The following is a 20,935-nucleotide window of genomic DNA, read 5'->3' as shown; positions in this document are numbered from 1 at the left end:
AAGGACGTTGTCAGTCTCGTTTACTTCTGTGTCTCCAGCACCTAGAGAAAAAGTACCTGCCACATAGTAGGAGCCTAATAAGTATGTGTTGAGTGGCTAATTGAGTGAATGAAGGTGGTTATTAGGAGCATGTTTGGGAGGAGGATATTGAGGATTATGAAGTGACTCAAAGGCAGGCCACATGGCTATTTAGCCTGAAGGAGAGAAGATCCAGGGGGCTACGTGCTAACTGTGCAAACATTCGAAGCTGGTGCTGTCCCCAAAGGAGAGCCTGCCCTGCTGGAAGAGATCTGTCCCTTCACTCATTTCTAGAAGCCAGATTGCTATCCTCTGAGGAGACGGGCTTGTTCTGGGCAGCCCCATGGGGTAGAACTGGGCCGCCAAGTGGGAAATCTAGGAAGATGTATTTTGGCTCTGCTGGGGGAGATTTTTTACATTGTCACTGCTGTCTGAGAGTGGACTGGACTGCACTAGTGAGTAGTAGTTTCTCAGGCACGTCAGGTGTGCAAGTGTAAGTAGGACACGCTCTTGGAAGACTGGTGTGGGGAAGACGCTGCACAGTTAGACCAAGCAGGGTTTACAGCCCCTTTTGACCCGGGGTGGCAAAGGTCTACCCTATGTTTTTATTTTCTTATTCATTCAGTAAATGTCATATACCAGCTGTGTGCCCAGGCTTTTCCCTGGCCTTCATGCTGATTATAGAGGGTGAGGAGATACCTGCCTCGGCACCTCCTTGCAGCGAGTTGGTGGTGCTGCAGGGAGAGTGTAAGATGCTGTAGGAAGACACGAAGTCGGGAGTGGGGAACCTGGTCTAGGTCGTCGGGGAAAGCCTGCCAGAGAGAGTGGGCTTTACACAGTGGTCTGCAGCACTGGTGGAAGTCGTCAGGAAGAGAAATAAGGGAAGAACACCCTGCAAGGGAGAAGTGTGGAGCCTGATAGGTTTGAGCAGCTTAAGAAGTTCTGTTACTTAAGGGCTTAGGGCCGGGAAAGTTGAACATGCTCAGGGTAAACATGGTAAAAAATTTTGTCACTGTTGCCTCTATGTGAAGCAGTGACAGAGCACAGAGTGCAGAGGGGGGAGTGGAAGAAACAAGCTGAAGAGACTGAAACGGTGGCAGGAGCCAGACCAGTAAGGCCTTGGAAGCCAGGACTGGGCTGCATGCTCAGGGCAGTGGTGCCCGGCAGGGCTTATGCAGTGGGGTGAGAAGGGTTTTGTATTTTGGAAAGAGCACTGTCTTCAGTGTGAAAAATGGTTTTGAGAAATGGCAGGGAGAGCCACACGGAGGTTGTTAGATCTGCCTTTAAAGAAACAACGGTGGCCCTGGCTACAGTGGTGATGTGGGGAGAAGAGAGATGGGCAGATCTCAGAGATGTTCAGGAGGGAGAGTTCAGTGATCAGTCCATGCAGGCTGAGATAGGCCTGGGTTTTTTCAGTGTTTGGCAGTTGTGGTGCCTTTTTTGATTTAGTAGAGGTGATCCCATTTCCTGGGATGGAGAACACAGGAAGAGAAATGGTTTGGCTGGAGGTGGGGACATTTGGAGGCATGAATGTGAGGTGCCTAGGGGACAGCTGAGTGGTAGTTCCCAGTAGACCCTCGTGTATGTCAGTCTGGAGCTCAGAGAGGTCTGGGCTGGTGGCACAGAATGAGGGGCCCAAAGCACAGAGATGATGCTTGAACTCCCGGGAGTGGATGAGGCAGCCCAGGGAGAAAGAGTAGAGTTGGAAGAGAAGGCAGCTGGGGCAGAGCTTGGAGGCCTGCCAACACATAAGGGACGAGGAGAGGAAGAGGAGCCTGAGAAGGGGCAGACACCCAGAGCAGAGCCTGGAACCAAAGGAGGAGAAATCACCAGGCCCCAGATGCCCTCTAATGTCAAGGCAAGACAGGCCTAAAAAGGTTTGGACATTGGGGACCTGATAAAAGCAATTGTTTTTTGCCTTTTCTAAATGAGGTACACTTAGCAGCGTTCTTCCCCTACATTCTGGATTGAAAGGGGTGCTCTACTGGGTCAAGAAGGGACTGTCACCACAGTCCAGTCTAGCAGTAGGTAACAGTAAACTCAAGTGACCGAAGTCTGGAAGGCCCTGGTCTCACTCCCGGTAAGGGAAGCCTGATACTTTGCCACTTGTAATAGGTTTGATCCTTTCAAGTACTTAGGACAGTCACTCTGCCACCAGCTAAAGATGACTGTAAGCTGGAAATGTAGAAAGAAATTGTTAGATCTTAAGGACTTATAATTAAATAGAACTAGAGTTGATGGCTTAGTGGTTGTTCTGTAATCAGTCCCTGTTAGGAGTGACTAAAGAGTTTGGCAGTGGGAAGAGGGCTGGAGAAGTCTCTGAATCCATAGCCAAGAATGTGGCTTCCATTGAGTCATAAGAGGTAGGGAGGGATTTCTAGCTGTGAGCGACTGAGATGAAGAGTTGGGTTGTATCATCTTGTCCTGGAGTTATGGTGATGGTGGTTGGGGGTAGGGGTGGTAATAAAAGGAGCAAAGGCTCTGAATCTGACCTGGTTTTGAATCCAGGGTTTGTTACGTGCTAACCAGGTGACCTTGGACAAGTGATATGGAACCTCTCTGAGCCTCAGATGATTCATCTGTGAAACACAGTTTATATGGCTGTTGTCAAAGCTACATTAACATGTGTGGAGCCCCTGGCATGAAAGAGATCCTAAGTAAATGGTCACCACTGCTGTCCTTACTATCATTTTTATGATCACCATTGTCAACATTACATTCGTGTAGTTGTTAGAGATCACAAAACACTTTCACATGTTCTCACTGAAGTAAAAACACATTTCAGCTCAGCTCACTCCCACAGGATGAGGTTTTGCAACCTTCTTCTGTGTTAGCACTGGTAGTCATACCGTATTGTCACCACACTGGTGTATCTGCCAACCCTGTTAGACTGTGAGGGCCTTACACAGAGGGATCCTCTCACGGAAGCCCAGTGCCAGAGTAACCTAGTGACTCCATTTCCATGCATCGTGGGTCTCATGACCAGAGCTCTTCAGAAGTAGAGCAAGTAGCTTCAAGAGGTGAGCTCCCCACCTTTGGGGGTGTGTCAAGGGCCCCTGGTAGGGACATAGTGGGGATGTGGCTGAACTGATTGGGAGGCTGGCTTAGAAGAGATGGTTCTTAGGCCCCTGCTTTCTGTGCTATTAGTGCTTTAATGGGATGAAGCAGTCCTGGTGTCTGCTCAAGTTCATTCAAAGAAACATTTGCACGTGTTTAAGTTTATGGGCCCTGTGCACAGTGAGCCAGACACAGCCGGCCTTGGGGACTCTTCCTTACTCTGCTTCCCCAGCTCTTCAAGACTCACAAGACTCACCTTAGCTCCAGTAGATGAACATTTTTTATGTAAAAAGAATTTTAAAGAATACTTTTATATGAAAGACAGTACTTTTTTAAACATCAAATTGGTACTAGATGTTTTGGCAGGATATAACACATAACATTTTGGATTTATATTTTCTCTTTCATAGAATTAAAACTTCAGTGCCACTACCTCAGGAGTTCTGCAAGTTCACATTATGTAAATATATGTAATAAAATATTTACTTAGGGTTTCCATAAAAAAGGTCCGAAGGAAAGAATAAGAGAGCTTCTCTTTGCTGGTTTTAGAGGCTCTTCTGGGAATTCTGAGTGAAATTTAAGCCTCTCAAATATGTTTGAATTGGCCCCTTTCATGTTTTATCTCCTGTAATGAACTCTTGTCAGTTTGTCAATTTTGACTAAGGACAGAAAGTTCATGTGTAGTAACAACACACAGACTGAATTTAAAATTATGGTTCATATCATGATGTAATAATCCTCTCTCTTTTCCTTTAGTCAATATTTACCTGTTAGGCCAGTATATTATAATTCTGACTTCAAAAGAAGACACTTTATTTTACCTTCTCCAAGGGTTGGTTTTAGGTACTTATAATATCAAAATTGGGAGCAGCACTGTCTGGGACGCTCGGCCACGTTCTCCTAGGGTTGAGTTGAGTTCCTCGATCATCGCGGGGCAGGTTTCCCTACTCCCAGTGACCCGGCAACACAGCTGTGTGGCTCACACCATGAGGCAGCTGAACTTTGAGCCATGCTGGTTTTCCTCAGCTTTCCAGACAGCCCTCTCCTCTGTGGGAAATAAGTCTATTCTGTTATCCCATAGCAGCCAGTATTTCTTAGATGGACTTGGGTTTTCCCTAATGTATTAATGTTACAGGACTGGGTAGAAAAACCCAATGACTGCTCTGTAGGAGGGTGGTCTCTGAGTGTGAGACAGATGAGAGTGGGGAATCTTAAATTCTTTTCCTTCCCTGAACCTCTTATTTTAACCACCCCAAATTTAAACATTTTTCCATTTTAAAAACTGAGGGAAAAATCATCCACCAGCGAAGAAGGAATAGGAGGTACAAAATGTGCAGCTAAAATGTGAGCTACCTTAAGACTGATTATCCAGGTAACCAGAGGAAAAAGTGGTGATGTGTTAGTAAACTCTTCTGAGTCAACTTGGGCATCAGTCAGGATTCTTTTAGTGAGTCATGACCGAAAGGGAATTGATAGACTGATGAAGTGCCAAGTCCACAGGTAGGCTAGTCTCAAGTTCAGCTGGATCCTGGAGTTCACATGAGGTCATCATGATTCTCCCTTTATTTCTTAGGCCTATTATTTTCTGTATTGGCGTGATTATGTGGTAAAGATGTTTCCTTGGCAGCTCCAGACTTAACTGTCCAGGGTCCTGGGAGAGAGACCCTCTTTTCTGAAGTCCATACCAATCCGTGAAAACAGGCTCAGAATAAATTCATTGATACTTGAGTCACACGCCTGTGCCTAGACCAGTCACCGTGAACAGGAATGGGGTATAGTGGAATTCCATCAAGCACATATTGAAATTATAAGCAGATTCACCTTTGTGCTTGTATCATCAGTGTGCTTCTGTCTGCCTGTGATGCTCGCTCTCTCCAAACTATATGCCATTTCATGTGTGTACTCTTTTCATGTTCTACCCATTTTGTACATTTTCGTGTATATATGTTGTGTGCATATAATCAAATATACTATATCTGATAGATGATTTATGGGATGTTCAAGAGGAAATCTTAAATGTATAACCTAACCAGCCCCGAAGCCCACTCTAGGTGTGATTCCACTAGCCTGAGTCATCTGACCGTGTCTCTGGTAGAACGATAGAGAAGGCGGGGCCTGTTGAAAAAACCCCTCTGCCAGGAAGGGAAAGGGCACTTCTAAAAGGGAGAAAAAAGTAGGTCTTTTATCACAGTCGGCAAACAAACTAGTTGTTGATTCATTCACTCCACAAGCATTGAGTGCCTGCCATGTGTCAGGCATTCTTCTAAGCGCTGGGCCTACAACAGTGGGCTTGACACCAAAGACCCCTGCCCTACTGGAGCCTGCACTGTTGGGGGGGCAGACAGTAAACACATGAGCCAATAGGATGTGCTGTGATATCTGATAGTGATGAAAGCTCTGAAGAGAAGACCAGATAAGCATCTGCAGTTGTGGATTGGGTGCTCTAACAGTGTAGGTGTGGGGAACAGGGCGGAGAATCTCGTCTTGTTCTGGGATTCTCTTTCAATTGACCCTTATAAAGTAAGAAGGATTTTGACGGGCAGATCCTGTTGTAATTATTATCCCAAGTGTAATAAAAAGCATGAGCCAAGTAGGTACATAAATGGGGTGAGGTAAGGTACGTTCTGGGAATGGGAAGAGGTTTCCCATGACAGCTGCATAGAGAACGTGTGGAGGCTGAGCCGTAGGGCTGGCGAGGTGGATTGAGGTGAGCTGTGCAAGGGTGTGAATAAACAGGCCTGGGAGCAACATTCGCAGACCCATGGTTACAGCGGGGTTAGCGACAGCGTGGAGGGCTAGGTGAGAGGGGACGGAGTCAAGGTGGGAAGGCCAGCCGTGGGGCTGAGGAAAGGCTGTGCAGGGATAGACAGGAACGGCAGCACTTTCAGAGGCAGGGTCTGTAGTATTTAGGGATTCATTCCTTCTAGTGAGCTCTAAGGGTTTGTTCATCATCCAAAATGAGTCTTTTGCAAGTCTGCTGATATTTACTCAAAGACAAGAAGCCTTTAGAAATGGTAAACATTTGTAAAAATGGTTCACGTTGTTTATGTGGGATAAAAATCTCATGACCTGTTGGCGTACAATGAGGAGAGTAACAATAGCGCACCCCACAGTGGGTAGGTGGAGCGCCTGGTCAGCCTGAAAATGGCAGCTTGTACTCCAAGCCCTTGGCCTCCAGGAGGGACATGCCTTCTCAGCACAGATTCCCAGGAGGGCTTGCCCTTACCTTCCATTCCAGGCTGATCAACCTTCTTGTGCATTTACAGGCAGCTTTGAAGTGGGAGTCCACATTGCTGACGTCAGTTACTTTGTGCCTGAGGGATCCAGTCTGGATAAAGTGGCTGCTGAGAGAGCTACAAGTGTCTACTTGGTTCAGAAGGTAAAAGTCAGTTTCCGGTTTCTTGGATTGAAAAACATGCTTCTATTTAGTCATCTTACTTTGTTTGCTTATTTGTTTGTTTGTTTGTTTCTCCTTAAAAGCATTCATGAGGGACAGCAATCTTGTCTGAACATCTTTTCTCACATCTAATAAGATCTTTAAAAAGTGGTTTTCCCTGGAAAAGTGTTTGCTCTCAGTTATTGTATGTTTTCCTGTTAGGCCCTTATATGTTCAAGAGGAGCCAAACTGAGGAGTTCCCAAGGCAGGACACAGGTACTCATCTTAGGCCTTCAGTCTGGCCCTGCCGCATAAGTAACTCAGACAAGTGGTCAGCTTCAGACAGAAACGTGGAACTTTCAAACTGTTGTTCCAAAGCAGGGTTCAGTAAACTCAGCCCACACCGGTCACAGTTTTTATAAAGTCTTATTGCAGTACAGTCACACCCATTCATTTATGTAATGTCTAAGGCGCCGTCACACTACTATAGGAGAATGGAATGAAAATTTACTAGCGGCCTTTTAAGAAAAATTTTCGACCTCTGTTGTAAAGGGTGGGGGCTAACCTGCTCTTGATCTGCCCTTTACAAGATAACCTGGAGTCTCAGAGCTGGAAAGGCAAAGGGAGCCAAGTCTGGGCTTTTCCTCCTAGTCCTGATGTTGCCCCTCTTGGTAAGTTACCTAGTCTCTCTAGACCTCCTTTGACAAGTATTTACTAATGAGCATGAGTTTTCTGCCAGGCACTTCCCTCGGCCCTGCTGGTGAATAAAAGACCATACGTGAGTTATTTCTAGCCCCTTCACTGGAGCTCATGAATTCTTCTCTAGGTTTCTTCCTCCTCCAGTTGACACTCTGTTCATGTGCTTATTTGGCCCATCTTACATTGTTGGCTGTATCATGACTTTCACTTCCTACCTAACTTGAACCTGGTGATCCAGTTTTAGATTGCTACATACACTAGCTTGAACCTTCCCTCCTCCCATGCCCTTGGACATAACTTCTAATGTCTGCACTTGGACTGCACTAAGGTGAGAGGTATATCCCCTCCACCCACCCACACATACTATGGCATCCTGGCATAGCTGGGAGCCCTTTACCTGGCCCCATCTCTCAGGGATGAGAAAGCAGCCCAGTTGCCAAACCTGCTCCATTCTAGGAACTTCTAAATGTCATCACCTAGGGAGAGGAGACAGCTTCTCAGTCTCCCTCCACTGCCTGCTATGAGTGGCAGCTCCCACTGCCAGCACACCTGTGTGCCCACCCAGCCAGCAGAGGAAAAGCCAGGCTCTCACTGCCCTCACAAGCAATGTGTCCTGGGAGGCCACTGTGCTTTGGGGTGCTGCCTTTCTATCTCCTGGGGAAATTCATCCAGCTGCCTGCTCCAGATGGAAGTATCTAGTGGGATGCCAAGCTGTAGATTTAAGAAAACCACCAGCATAGGGATCCTGGAGGGGCCCTGGAAAGGCGGTTCTCTGAGCTGCTGACCTTTACGAACCTGCAGATCTTGGCACAGCTTGAGCCATGTCTGCAGGACGGCATTCTCCTCCTCTTAGTTACCACTGACCTCTCTTCACTACCACTGCTTCAAAACAAGGGCCTAGGAAACTCATGCTGCTAGACACATGAACCCTGCTTCCTGCTGTTTTCTAGAATGGGCTGACCCTTTTGTGGACATGCTGTCTAGACCCTGGCAGGCAGGCCACTAAGGGGTCTGTGTGCTGCTCACTCTGGAAATGCCCTACCCCTAGGGTCCCAGGAACCTGACCTCCTGATCTTATCATGCCTGGGCCATGGCCATAGGGAAGGACTGGTGTCATCCACGCAGTGCTAAGGGCAGTAGTGGATCTTTCTAAGAGGCAGTGTTTTCCTGGGTTCTGTTTTTTTCCCCTAGCTAGAGGTCTTAGAACTGTCATTGACTACTTCATGTCAATTCTGCTAGATGACCCTGTGGCACCACCACCCTACCCACCACCTCCCCATCACATCATGTCCTGGAATATACAATCTGCCAGGGGTGTATTCAGACACTAAAAGACAGTGGAACCATGTTCCAAATGCATGATTGGCCTGGGGCCCAAGGCTTGTAAGTTTGCCCAGCTATTACAGTATACATTCTTTTCAAGTCTGAAACCAAGGCACTATACAAATAGAGGCATCAGCTTGTGTCAGGGCTTTCTTAGCCTCTCCCTCTTGCCTGTGGAGCCCACTTCTGCCAGGACTACCACAGCTTCAACATGGCTATCATCTAAGGTTATCACCCAGTCCATAAACCCAAGACCTTCCATAGCTGTGCTCTGAGGCACAGGATTGGTGGGACTCCTGCCACCTCAGCCATAGCTGGCAGCATGTGTGACATGTGGAAGATGGACTTTCAGACGTACCTCTGCCAGGTCCAATAAACTATGTCATTTGGCCTTTAAGTGCCCAGCCATCTGCTAGCAATACAAGCACAGAATCTACTGAACGGAAGGGTTGCCGCACAATGGAATCATCATTTATTTCCCCAACCCAGCCTTGTACAGATCCAGCACTCCCTCACTTACATGTGTGGTCCTAGACCACTTACACCAGCAGTCCTCATGCCAACCCCAAGAGGGCTTTGTTCTAGAATCCCTGGACTGCAGTCCCAGCAAAGTGCCTATGTTGTGCCCACAAAGGTGTTGGCAGTTCTAGAACAGAAGTCCTCCGGGACAGTCCAAAAGTTCCTAGAATTTCTAGTATTTACCACATTCCTCTCACATTTCCAACCTGTCCACCCCCATCACTAACCTCTTAGAAGGGAAGGGACAAAAATTAAATGGATCACAAACCTAAATGTGAAATATAAAACAGTAAAACTCCTAGAAGATAACATTGGAGAAAATTTAGATGCCCTTGGTTTGGCAGTGACCTTTTCGATATAACACCAAAGGCAAAATCTATGAAAGAAAGAATTGATAAGCTGGACTTAATTAAAATTAAAAATTTATGCTCAGCAAAAGACACTGTCAAGAGAATGAAAAGATAAGCCATAGACTTGGAGGAAATATTTGTAAGACACATCTGATAAAGGACTATTAGCCAAAATATATGAAGAACTCTTAAAATTCAACAATAAGAAAATGAACAATGCAATTAAGAATAGGCAAAAGACCTTAACAGATACTTCACAAAAGAAGATATGCAGATGGCAAATAAACATTTGAAAAGATGTGCCACATCATATGTCATTATGGGAATTTAAACTAAAATAGTAATGCGATATTACACTCCTATTAGACTGGCCAAAGTCCAGACACTGACAACACCAAATGCTGGCAAGGATGTAGAGCAACAGGAACGCGTACATTGCTTATGAGAATGCAAAATGGTACAGCCACTTTGGAGAAGAGTCTGGCAGTTTCTTATAAAAGTAAACATTTTTACCATATGATCCAGTAATCACTCTCTTTGATTTTTACCCAAAGGAGTTGAAAACTTATGTGCATGTGAAAAGCTGCACACAGATGTCTATAGCAGCTTTATTCTTTATTTTCCAAAATTTGGAAGCAACCACAATGTCCGTTGGTAGGTAAGTGGATAAAGTGCAGTACATCCAAACAATGGAATATTATTTGAAACCAAAAAGAAACCAACTATGAAGCCCTGAAAAGACATGGAGGAACCTTAAATATAAATTACTAAGTGAAAGAAGCCAATCTTCAAAGGCTACATACTGTATGATCCCAACTCTATGACTTTCTAGAAAAGTGAAAATGATGAGGGCAGTTTAGAAGATCAGCAGTTGCCAGGACTAGCAGAGAGGGAGGAACTAGCAGAGAGCACAGAGGATTTTTAGGAAGTGAAACTACTCTGTGTGATACTATAATGGTAGATACTTGTCGTTACACATTGGTCCAAATCCACAGAATGTTAAACACCAAGAATGGACCCTAACGTAGACTGTGGACTTTGGGTGGTAATGATGTGTCAGTGCAGGTTCATCAGTTATAACAACTGGGTCTCTCTGGTGGGAATGTTGATAGTGGGACTGTGCATGGGATGGGGGGGGAATATGGGAACTCTCTGCAACTTCTGCTTAATTTTACTGTAAACCTAAAACTGCTCTAAAGAGATAAAGTGTATATGTATTTTTTAATTTTAATGGGTAGGGGGAGGAAGGGAGTCTTCTAGGCCTTGAATGTAGCCATGTCCTTTAGGGGCTGGAGATCCTGTTGCCTGTGGCCCGAATTTGGCCCCCACATCTTGCTCAGCCAGCGGTTGACAGTGATGTCTTCAGCCCATGGTGGAGGCTGTCCTGTCTGGGACCCTCTGCTCCCTCTCCAGAGAGTGCTGGCACTGATGTGCATTGTCCCAAATGAGAGCCAGAGCTATCATCTGTCAATCCAGTGGGGGCTCTCCCTAGGGAGCCCTAGCGCCTCCTCTCCACTGCCCCATAACAGTACTTTCTGGATCACTACAGCCTAGAACACGTAGTCAGAACCCTAGAGCTCCACCTGCTCCAAGAGAACTGGACATCTAGTTTCTTCAGGTGTTCAGCTTTGCCTGCCATTTATACTAGGTGCTCAGAACCACCGTGTAGGTGTTTTCGGCCATTCCAGAAATGAGAATACTGGAGGAGAGGGAGATGGAGTTGAATTTAAGCTGCAGAATTCTGGGTCATAAGCTGCCTGAGCATCCAAACCCAGTTTTAATGAACAATGTGTAACCAGGGATAGGTGACCTCTATGCACAGTGGTACCTAAAAGACCCAGAACCTTCAGTCCCACCTCAGTGAGAATGGGAAGCTTTATCTTCATCTGAGCATGGGGTGTTCTACTCCAAAGACTTAGCTTGTATCAGAGCAACTGTGCCCCTATCTGGCCTCTGTGGCCTGTTCAAACCTAAATGTGGGGTGTGTGTGTGTGTGTGTGTGTATAATACTTAAATAAAAATACGTTTTTATTTTGAAGCTTTTTGGGGGGGTGACTTGCACTGTACTCTGGCTTCTTTTAGAATATATAACCAAGCTACTCAGGCAAAGGCACCACATCAAAATGCAGGTACCTCACTCATAGCTTGGCCTTCCCGAGAACACAGCTCAGATATCTGTACATTGGCTACACTTAACATAATCTCAGGTTGGAGACATCCCATCCTCACCTCCTGCCCCAAAATGCAATTGGCCAAATCTAGCCTTTGTCTGGCCCAGGCCCTCTTAGGGAAGGGATATGAGACTTTAAAATCCCTTATATCTACAAAAACTATAGCATTATGATGGAAAGAGAAATAGAAGTAGCAAGCAGACCACATAAAGTGAATACATGTGAACCATTCTCCCCATATGGATTCAGATATTTAAGAAATTGCGACACAGTTTGGGGTTCTTCTTCAGAGCATGTGGCTTACTCTGTCTAGCTGCAGCATTCTCCGTTTATAGCCAGGAATTACGTTTCAAATTCAGAAAATGAAAAAAAAAAGGTGGGTTAAATAACTAAGCCTGTTTCCTTTGCTCTCCTCTTTCCTTTGGTTTCATGATTGTCACAGTTCGAGAATTTCCCTTTGGGACTGCAGAGCAGAGGCTTTTCTCTTAAGCTCCGGAAGTGGGGAGCTGAGTGGAGGAAGGGCTCCTGTGTTTCCAAGCGGCCGCAGGCTGTTGCTGCCCAGCACTGCCCCCAGCCTGGCACGGGCAGGTGGTGCCAGCCCACAGCCTTGGGCAGCAGCAGCTGTACATTCTGATTCCTTTGAACCACTGCTCTGACCTTTCTTCCTACTCATTTGTGTTTCTTAAAGGACTGTGTCCAGGAACTTTTCTGCTGTTTTCACTTTCCTTTGCCTATAAAAGTCTTCTGAAAAGCTGGATGAGCTGCTTCCTCCTCCTCCAGATTCTCTCTTTCTCATTTGGCAAAATCATTTCTCCCAGATTCATCAGATGGGGGAAGGAGAGTGTGTGTTGGGGAATGGAGGTGGGGGTGGGGGGCAGTTGATTTCCCACCTATAAGGAATGTGGCACTGGTTTCTTTCCATTCAGTGTTACTGACCTCTAAGTAACTGATGTCAGAATTACAGTCTAAGCGTGATTTGGGAAACTATCCCATAGATTAGGACAGTATACAGTGAAATAGATCTCGGGTCCAAATACCACCTTACTGTCCAAATATCATCATACTGTCTTTTAAATGAAATTCTTTTTGTTGGGATTTTACTCACACTAATACATATTTGGTTACTCTTGTTAATAACAGGGTGTACTCAGGAGGAAAGATAATTGTGTATATTGTCCATTTAAATTCTTTGGAAAATTGCTCTTTTTGACAGAAGATAGATATCTATTAGGATAGGGGACAACTTTCCACTTCAGCTTAGGCCATCCTTCTCAGAAGGACATGACGTCTAACCAGTTAATGTCTCCAAGCTATCTTCTCTGAGAGGGAAATACAATGTAATTGTAAAAATTAAGGTAATTTAAAAAAAATAAGTGAATAAGTTTTAAGAGTAAAAGAAAACCTAAACAGTTGAAATCTAAACCTAAATTTTCTGCCTGTTGGCCCAAGCACTCGTGTTATTTTAGGTGTGAAACAGCTCAAATGAAAGTTCGCCCATAAATCTCTACAATATTTTATTGGTACTGCTTTATAATAGAGATCAAAGATTGGGATTGGAAGCCCGTCTTAATGTGGAGTCCAGAGAGTTTTAAGATGTTCCTTTATGACCCCAGCAGGTTGTCAGTGTTGATGTTTTGTTAATGTCAAACTGTGCGGCAAAGAGTTGATCAGATTCAGAATTCATGGAAGTGTTGATATGAAAGAGAAAACTCTTTAAACAGAGATGTTGGCTGGCAAGTGGATTATCTCTTTCCTTTAAGTTCTTTCAGCGTGTGAGTGGGGAGCTAGCTGAGTGTACCTTATTGTTAAAACCTCGAAGTCCTCAGAGAACAGGAACAAAAACTCACCGAGTTCTCTGGCTCTGAAGCCAGTGGGCACTGAGGGTATGAGGGAGGTTTGGGAGCCAGCAAAGGCCTGGGCAGAAAGGGGCAGAAGAAGCCCCTCAGCCCCTCCTGGCACTAGAGGACCCCCACTGGGCTGTAGATGTCTGGCCCCGTTGAGCTATTGTAGCCCCCATGTCGCTGCTAGTCCCTCTGTACCTTTTTGCCTAGATGATTGATTCTTCCCCTCTGTGGCCCTTTCTGCTGGTCACAGGGCTGTCCTGGCTAACCTGTTGCTGAACTTGGCCAGCCTGCCCGCTGTGGCTTTAGCAGATGTTTCTGCTCTCTGAGGCTAATATAAGATTTTATAGTCTTGTTGGTACCCCCACCCAGCTGCCTTGGGCAGTTTACCTAAATGATCAATTTCTCTAACCTCTCCTAAGCCTTAGTCCAGAATGCTTAGAAAGTCAGGGTCCTCTCATCAGTGTCCTTGTTTTCCGTGACCAGCTTATAAGCTCTGTCCTGACCCAACATTGATTCTGACTCTGAAACATGCGTAAGAAGACTTAGCACCCCTTTAGCTCCTTTCCTTTTCTGCTGCCTAAAGTGCTGCCAGTCTTAATCTAGTTAGCATTTGCTGAGTACCAGCTGTGTGCCAGGTGCCAGGCCTATAAAGATGAGAGAGATGCTGACCTTGGCCTGGGAAAGTCAGGGGAGGTGGGCAGGTAACAATTACTATACCCTGGGCTACCTGTGGCTACAGAAGTGCTCCAAGGTGAGGACATATCATAGAGGAGAGAGAAGTTGTATCTGCCTGGATTGGTGGTGGAAGAGGAGCTTCCACAAGAGCCGGGAAGGCTTCACAAAGGAATTGATGTTTGAGCAGTGTTTCACATTTTGAGTAGAAAATTTCTATGTAGACAAAAGTAGGTGGAGAGGGCATTCTAGGCAGAGGCTAGAAAAAGCATGGAACAGCCGAGGGAACAGTATATAGTTTGGAATTGCTGGGGTATGAGCTGCAGGGAGAGCCCAGAGATGAAGTTACAGAGCGAGGCCTGGGGTGGCAGGCTAAGGAGCTTGGGTTTTATCCTGAGGTCAAGTAAGGAAGTGACATCATCTCCTTTGACTAAGATAGAAAGTCACCTTAGCAACTGTGTGGTTAAAAAGTAGTAAGGCCAGAGGCAGGAAAATTGTTATCAGTACCAGGGCCCTTTCCCTCAGTCAGGGGTCCTCGAGGCTTTGAGTAACCACTGCAAAACAGACAGGGATCTTTGCTCACAGAATCTTAAGAGAGTTGACCAACATAGCGGTGTCTAGCGGCACCCCAGGAGAACTAGAGCAATAGATGTCTTCCGTGTGGTGCCAGAATGGACACCCTGAACAAGGAGCATTCACATTCGCCCCCAGATTGCATCCCATCCCAATCTAGCGATCCATATCAGACGACAAAGAGCAGGGCTAGGCAGCTGGGAGAGGTTAGCGTCCCACTGTGATCTCTGCTGTCTCCTTGGAGACGGGGTCTGCAGGCCCTCCAGCTGCTTCTTTGAGACCTCTTGGCCTTATTGAAGATGTTTGGGCCTCCCCTCATTAGCAGAACAAGCAAAAAATCAAATTAGTGAATTCAGCTTATCAAATATTGGGAAATATAAAGGCAAAGTGTCCTAATATGAATGAGATTGCAGCTTATCATTGTGTGGAACTGAGTAAGAAGATGCAAAATCTGGAGAAGAATAGGGAAATCTTATCCAGAATAATTTCAACTCTAGAACTGTGCTGCTGGTTTAGGAGACTTAGGATATATCCCAAGAGACACAAAGATGTCCATGCTTGAACGGTGGAAGAGGGAGAGGAAGAGACTCATTTGAGAGGTTTAGAATGCAAAACCCTACAGGACTCAGGAATGGATTAGGTGTAGCAGAGAGAGGAGTGACCCGCCTCCACACATTCTGGTGACTTTCTCCATCACTGCTCAGCCATGGCTTGAAAAAGCAGGAAAGGCAGATTGTAAGAGCGGTTGTAGGGTCTGTAGAGTTGGGACAGTGAAAGTGAGGGAGTTTGAGAACTTTGAAGGAACTCTCCTTGTGGTCCACACGGAGTAGTGAAGCTGAGGAGGGCAAGACAGGCCACAACTGGGGAAAACTCTCCAGGGATCAGGGGACGCATAAGCGTTTGCAAGATGCTGGTGACAGCCAGCAGTTTCTCAACTACTGGAAAGACCTTGCTTCTCTTTTCCAGTTATACATTGTGTTCTGCACTTATGACCCTGCCTCGGAGCCTCTCCAGGTACCGTGGCAGATCTCACGTAGCTGATGAGGGTGTGGGGACCACTATTCAGTTTTCTAGCGGGTGTCCCTGAAATAACAGAACTTGTATTTGAGGAAGCATCCTATGGAGAGTGGCTGGCTGTCTCTCCAGCCCCCACTCCTATGGGGATCCCTGCTGTGCTGTGGACTTGACACACGTGCCATGTGTCATGGGGCACATTCCCAGTGACAGCGGCAGAAATCAGGCCCAATTTGAGAGGCCCTGACATGCCAAGCCACAAATGTAATTGTAACATCTCGTTCCTTTTCTTTTGAAAAATAACCGTCTATTAACAAAACTATATGGACCTAAAGACAAAGACTGTTTTCTTGGAATTCCATCTAAATCCTGCCCCAAGATCTAGTGAAAGTTTATTAAAAACGAATGCCCTTTAAAAATTAGGTGTAATTATACTACCCCGAAAGTTTTAACATTTAGCTTTTTCATGAGCACTTAGGTTCTTTGGCCTCTGACCATTGCAGTTTGAATATTAAAATGTTTTCTTCTGTGTGAGACAAAGGATATCAAGCAATGTTTATAACCTGGGCAGTTGCTGAGTGTACAGTCATTTTTAGGAGAGAAAAGCCAGAACACTTTATCTTGTACTTAATATACTAGCTGCCTATGAAATTCTTACGTAAAGATGTTTAAGTAGCATTCTACCATGTATTTCATAAAATGTTGTGTGATGCAATAAACAGTAAACATAGAAAAAATAGGTGATTTGTTGTCTGGGCAAAAGTCAGTCATTTGTAAACTAGAAGTACCTGCTGTGTGTCAAGTGCTGGATAGAGAGACAGAAACAATCCTCATTCCTGAAGATTCTATGGTCTAGTGGAGAGGAGAGGCACATAAAGAAGCAATTAGGTGAGTGTAAGAGCTGTAGAAGCTCTTACATGAGAGAGCAGGGAAGATGTAGTGAGTGACTATTTAGGACTGCCTCAAGTCCTTTTTGAAAGGACAGGAGCCGGTGGGCGGAAGTGTACCAAACACAGTGCATACTCCACCCGGGGTAATTGGGAAAGGATTTTAGGGATGCTGATGAGCTCAGTCTTAAAGGATGTACAAAAGTTGGCCAGATGCAAAACATCCTGAAAGGTGCTCCAGAAAGAGGAAACAACATGTGCACCAGCTAGCGCAGCAAGCAGGCCTGGGTGGCTCCTGTTACCGCGTGGGAGGGGGGCCCCAGGGCAAAGACTGAAGGGGAAGGCTGAGCCAGGGAACCGAAGGACCTGGCAGACCATGGGGTGGCCAGAGAACTGACTTTTATTATGCATCTCCCATAGTGTTTTACTAATAAGAGAACCAAGACTCAGAGAGTTATACTAGATTCCCCAAATTGCATAGGAAATAGTTAGTCCAGGATTAGACCCCCAAGTCTGTCTGGCTTCAGAGCCTTTGCTCTTTCTCCTGAGTTATACTGCTGATGAATCTGGGTCTCACTCTATTGGTTAATAGTCTTTAGACTTTTTTTTTTTTAAGTGGTAAAGGCCTTTTTGCAAGTAAAATCTTAACTCCAAACTCCAATATGTAAAAAAAGATAAAGTTGTATTTCATTAGCATAAATTTCTTCCATACTCAAATGTATAACAGTTATGAGATCAAGTAATGAAAACAAACAGTGGATCCAGTAATCCCACTCCTGGGCATATACCCAAAGAAAACCATAATCCCAAGAGAAACTTGTACCATCATGTTTATTGCAGCACTATTTACAATAGCCAGGACATGGAAGCAACCTAAATGCCCATCAACAAATGAATGGATACAGAAGAAGTGGCATATATATACAATGGAATATTACTCAGCTATAAAAAGGGATGAGATGGAGCTATAAGTAATGAGGTGGATAGAACTACAATCTGTCATACATAGTGAAGTAAGTCAGAAAGAGAAGGACAAATATTGTATGCTAACTCACATATACAGAATCTAAAAATGGTACTGATGAACTCAGTGACAAGAACAAGGACGCAGATACAGAGAATGGACTGGAGAACTCGAGGTATGGGAGGGGGCGGGGGGTGAAGGGGAAACTGAGACGAAGCGAGAGAGTAGCACAGACATATATATACTACCAACTGTAAAATAGTCAGTGGGAAGTTGTTGTATAACAAAGGGAGTCCAACTCGAGGATGGAAGATGCCTTAGAGGACTGGGGCAGGGAGGGTGGGGGGGACTCCAGGGGGGGGAGTCAAGGAAGGGAGGGAATACGGGGATATGTGTAAAAAAACAGATGATTGAACCTGGTGTACCCCCAAAAAAATAAAAAAATAAAAAAATAAAAAAACAGTGGCTTTCTTTTTAATAAGCTCTTTTATTTCGGAATAAATTTAAATTTAAAAAAAGTTACAAAGATAGTACAGAAAGGTCCCATATACCACACACCCAGCTCCCCCCGTTGCTGACATCTTGCATTACCGTGGTACATTTGTCATAACTAAGAAGTTAACATTGGAACATTGCTGTTAACTAAATCCATACTTTATTTGGATTTCCCCATTTTTTCCACCAATTATCTTTCTGTTCCAGGGTCCAGTCCAGGGTACCACGTTGCATTTAGTTGCAATGACTTTCTTTTCACAAACACTAAAACATGAAGTTAGGAAATATGTTACATTCTCAGATGTTCCTCTTTATGATTAAAAATAAGATACTGCCTTGAACACTTAGAAGAATTACTATCTTGTTAAAAAAAAAGGTATAAAGCCCTGGACTACAGGCATGCAGTATGAGCAGTCTGTTACCAAAATGCAGTTGGTATCATTAACTGGTAACGCAGCCCAGAGAAGAATCCAACAATGCACACCCAACAAACCCGATTTATTCTTCCTTACTCAGCTTGGGCTGTCATACAATATACTATATAGACTGGGCCAATTAAACAACAGAATTTTTTTTTTTTTCCCACAGTTCTGGAGGCTAGAAGTCCCAGCTGAAGGTGCTGGCCAATTCAGTTCCTAGAGGACTCTCTTCCTGGCTTGTAGAGGGCTGTGTCCTCACATGGCCTTTTTTTCTGTGTGTGTGCAGGTCAGGAAAGGGGGTAGTTATCTCTGTTTCTCAGATCAGGACCCCACCCTTATGACCTCATTTAACCTTAATTACCGCCTAAAGACCCCACCTCCAAATACTGCCACATTGAGGGTTAGGGCTTCAGTGTAGGAATTTGGGGAAGACACAGTTCAGTCCATAGCCTAGTCCAAAGGCTGAAATTATGTGAAATCTTTACAGTTCAGTCATAAGACTGTATGGTATTAAAACTTTCTCCATTTCGTACAGTATGTTTATGCAGGTAAATATGCATTATTTTGTAAAACACTTGATACATGCAAGAAAATGTTAATTATTTAGATCACATTTGAATACACATTAAACAAGTTAACAAAGAAAATCTAGTGTCATCTGAAGAGATGGTGCAAAAGCAATGGCAAGAAAAATTTTTCAGAAGTAGTTGCCTTATAAAAACTGTTACCAGAAGTTTTTAGGTGGTCATTAGGTTTTACATACAAAAGATACAGCATCCTTCAGAATAATGCCAAATAATTATTAACTATTTGTTACTGGTGTGGGCCTTGAGTTCTAGAATTTACTTTTCCATACCAAAGGTTATTTACTTAAAAAACAAAAACCAAAAAAACCCCAAAGGTTATTTACTGTACTGAAACAGAATAAATGTCCAGATACCTCACACAGAGTAAGAGACCACTGGGGTTTGTTTCGCTTTTGCTGATAGAGAATCTTAACTAGCTATAACTTAACCTCAACTAGTGCATAGCTGCCCTCTGTTACTTCTCACTTACTTGGCACAGGTTACAGTGTTACCCATGCTTGACTCTGCAGATCCAGGAGGTCCACACTAAGTGTGTTGAGTAAATGTCTGTTAATGCTGCCATTTTTTGTTTGGGGGTGAATGATGATGCCATTCATCAAAAATATGGGAGAAGGAAAAGATTTAAAGGTAGGAGGGAGAGAGTCTGAAGTAACTTCTGGACATCCAGATACAGCTACTCATTTTGTCTTTGGAATTTTAGAGAAAACAAATACCATTCCAGGGTAGCTGTAAGTCATCATTTGAAAGTAAATTGAAGAGGATTTCTTTTCTTTTTTTTAATTAAAGCGGGTACACCATGGAATCAGTTTATAATGGGATAGAAAATCAATTAAAGGAAGAAATAATTTAGGCTTAAAAAATTGCAAAATGAGTGACTAGTTGATCACAGTGTTCATCTAGGGAAGCTGGATTTAGGAATCTTTTAGTGATTTTTTTTCTTCCAGTTTTATTGAGATATAATTGACATATCGAACTATGTAAGCTTAAGGTGTACAGCATAATGATTTGACTTACATTGTGAAATCATTACCACAGTAAGTTTAGTGAACAGCCATCATCTCATATAGGTACAACATTAAAGAAATAGAAAAAATATCTTTTTCCCTGTGATAAGAATTCTTAGGATTGACTTTCTTAACAACTTTCATATATAACGTACAGTAGTATTAATTATATTTATCATGTTGCATGTTGCATCCCTAGTATTTATGTATCTTATAACCGGAAATTTGTACATTTTGACTACCTTCACCAATCCCCCCCTCCCCCCTCCACATCAGTGATATTTTATTGGCGTATTCTGTTAATGTTCCAACATGTAATTTGGTCAGTTGTGGTATTTTCAATTACTGAAGCATTGATGAATTTATTGAGGAGTCTTTAACATATATAATTGTGTACTTTAAAGGGTACAATGTGATGACTTGATAGACATATACACTGTGAAGTGATCACCATGATCAAGGTAATTACACGTCCATCACCTCACACAGTTAGCTCTTTATTGTATGTGTGGTGAGAGTGCTTATTTACCTCTCCAAATTTCGGGTATACAGTACCCTGTTATTAACTACAGTCACTATGATGCACCTTAGATCCTCAGAATTTATTCATCTTATAACTGAAAGTATGTAAAACTCTTTGACCTCCATCTTCCTATTTTTCTCTCTCTCCAGCCCCTGGCAACCACCATTTTACTCCGTTGCTGTGAAATCGGCTTTTTATATATATACATATAAAAGATTCCACGTATGAGTGATACATACAGTATTTGCATTTCTCTCTCAGGCTTGTTTCACTTAACTTAATGCCCTCCAGTTTCATCCATGTTGTCACAAATGGCAGGATTTCCTTTTTTTATGGCTGATTAATATTTCTGTGTGTGTGTGGGGGTGTGTATGTGTGTGTGCGCGCGCGCACGCGCACATGTGTGTATACATTTTCATTATCCATTCAAGTGTCAGCAC

At 44.1% G+C, this 20,935-nt stretch overlaps 1 protein-coding gene across 9 annotated transcripts in view; it reads left to right on the top strand.

Annotated features, from left to right (window-relative positions):
• The window catches only part of LOC130859023 (DIS3-like exonuclease 2), a 386,474-nt gene that overhangs the window by 257,566 nt on the left and 107,973 nt on the right, over positions 1-20,935 (top strand). For all 9 annotated transcript variants that reach the window (XR_009055151.1, XM_057746243.1, XM_057746244.1 and 6 more), the window contains one exon: positions 6,342-6,454. Coding sequence is in view for 8 of the 9 variants with exons in the window: in XM_057746243.1 (XP_057602226.1) it covers positions 6,342-6,454 (113 nt within the window). In the remaining variant the exon portion in view is untranslated. The remainder of the gene's footprint in view (positions 1-6,341; positions 6,455-20,935) is intronic.

The sequence above is a fragment of the Hippopotamus amphibius genome, chromosome 8, assembly GCF_030028045.1.
Source record: "Hippopotamus amphibius kiboko isolate mHipAmp2 chromosome 8, mHipAmp2.hap2, whole genome shotgun sequence".
Classification (NCBI taxonomy): Eukaryota; Metazoa; Chordata; class Mammalia; order Artiodactyla; family Hippopotamidae; genus Hippopotamus; species Hippopotamus amphibius.
Note: the sequence above shows the minus strand (reverse complement) of the source record. Positions and strands in the feature narration are given on the sequence as shown.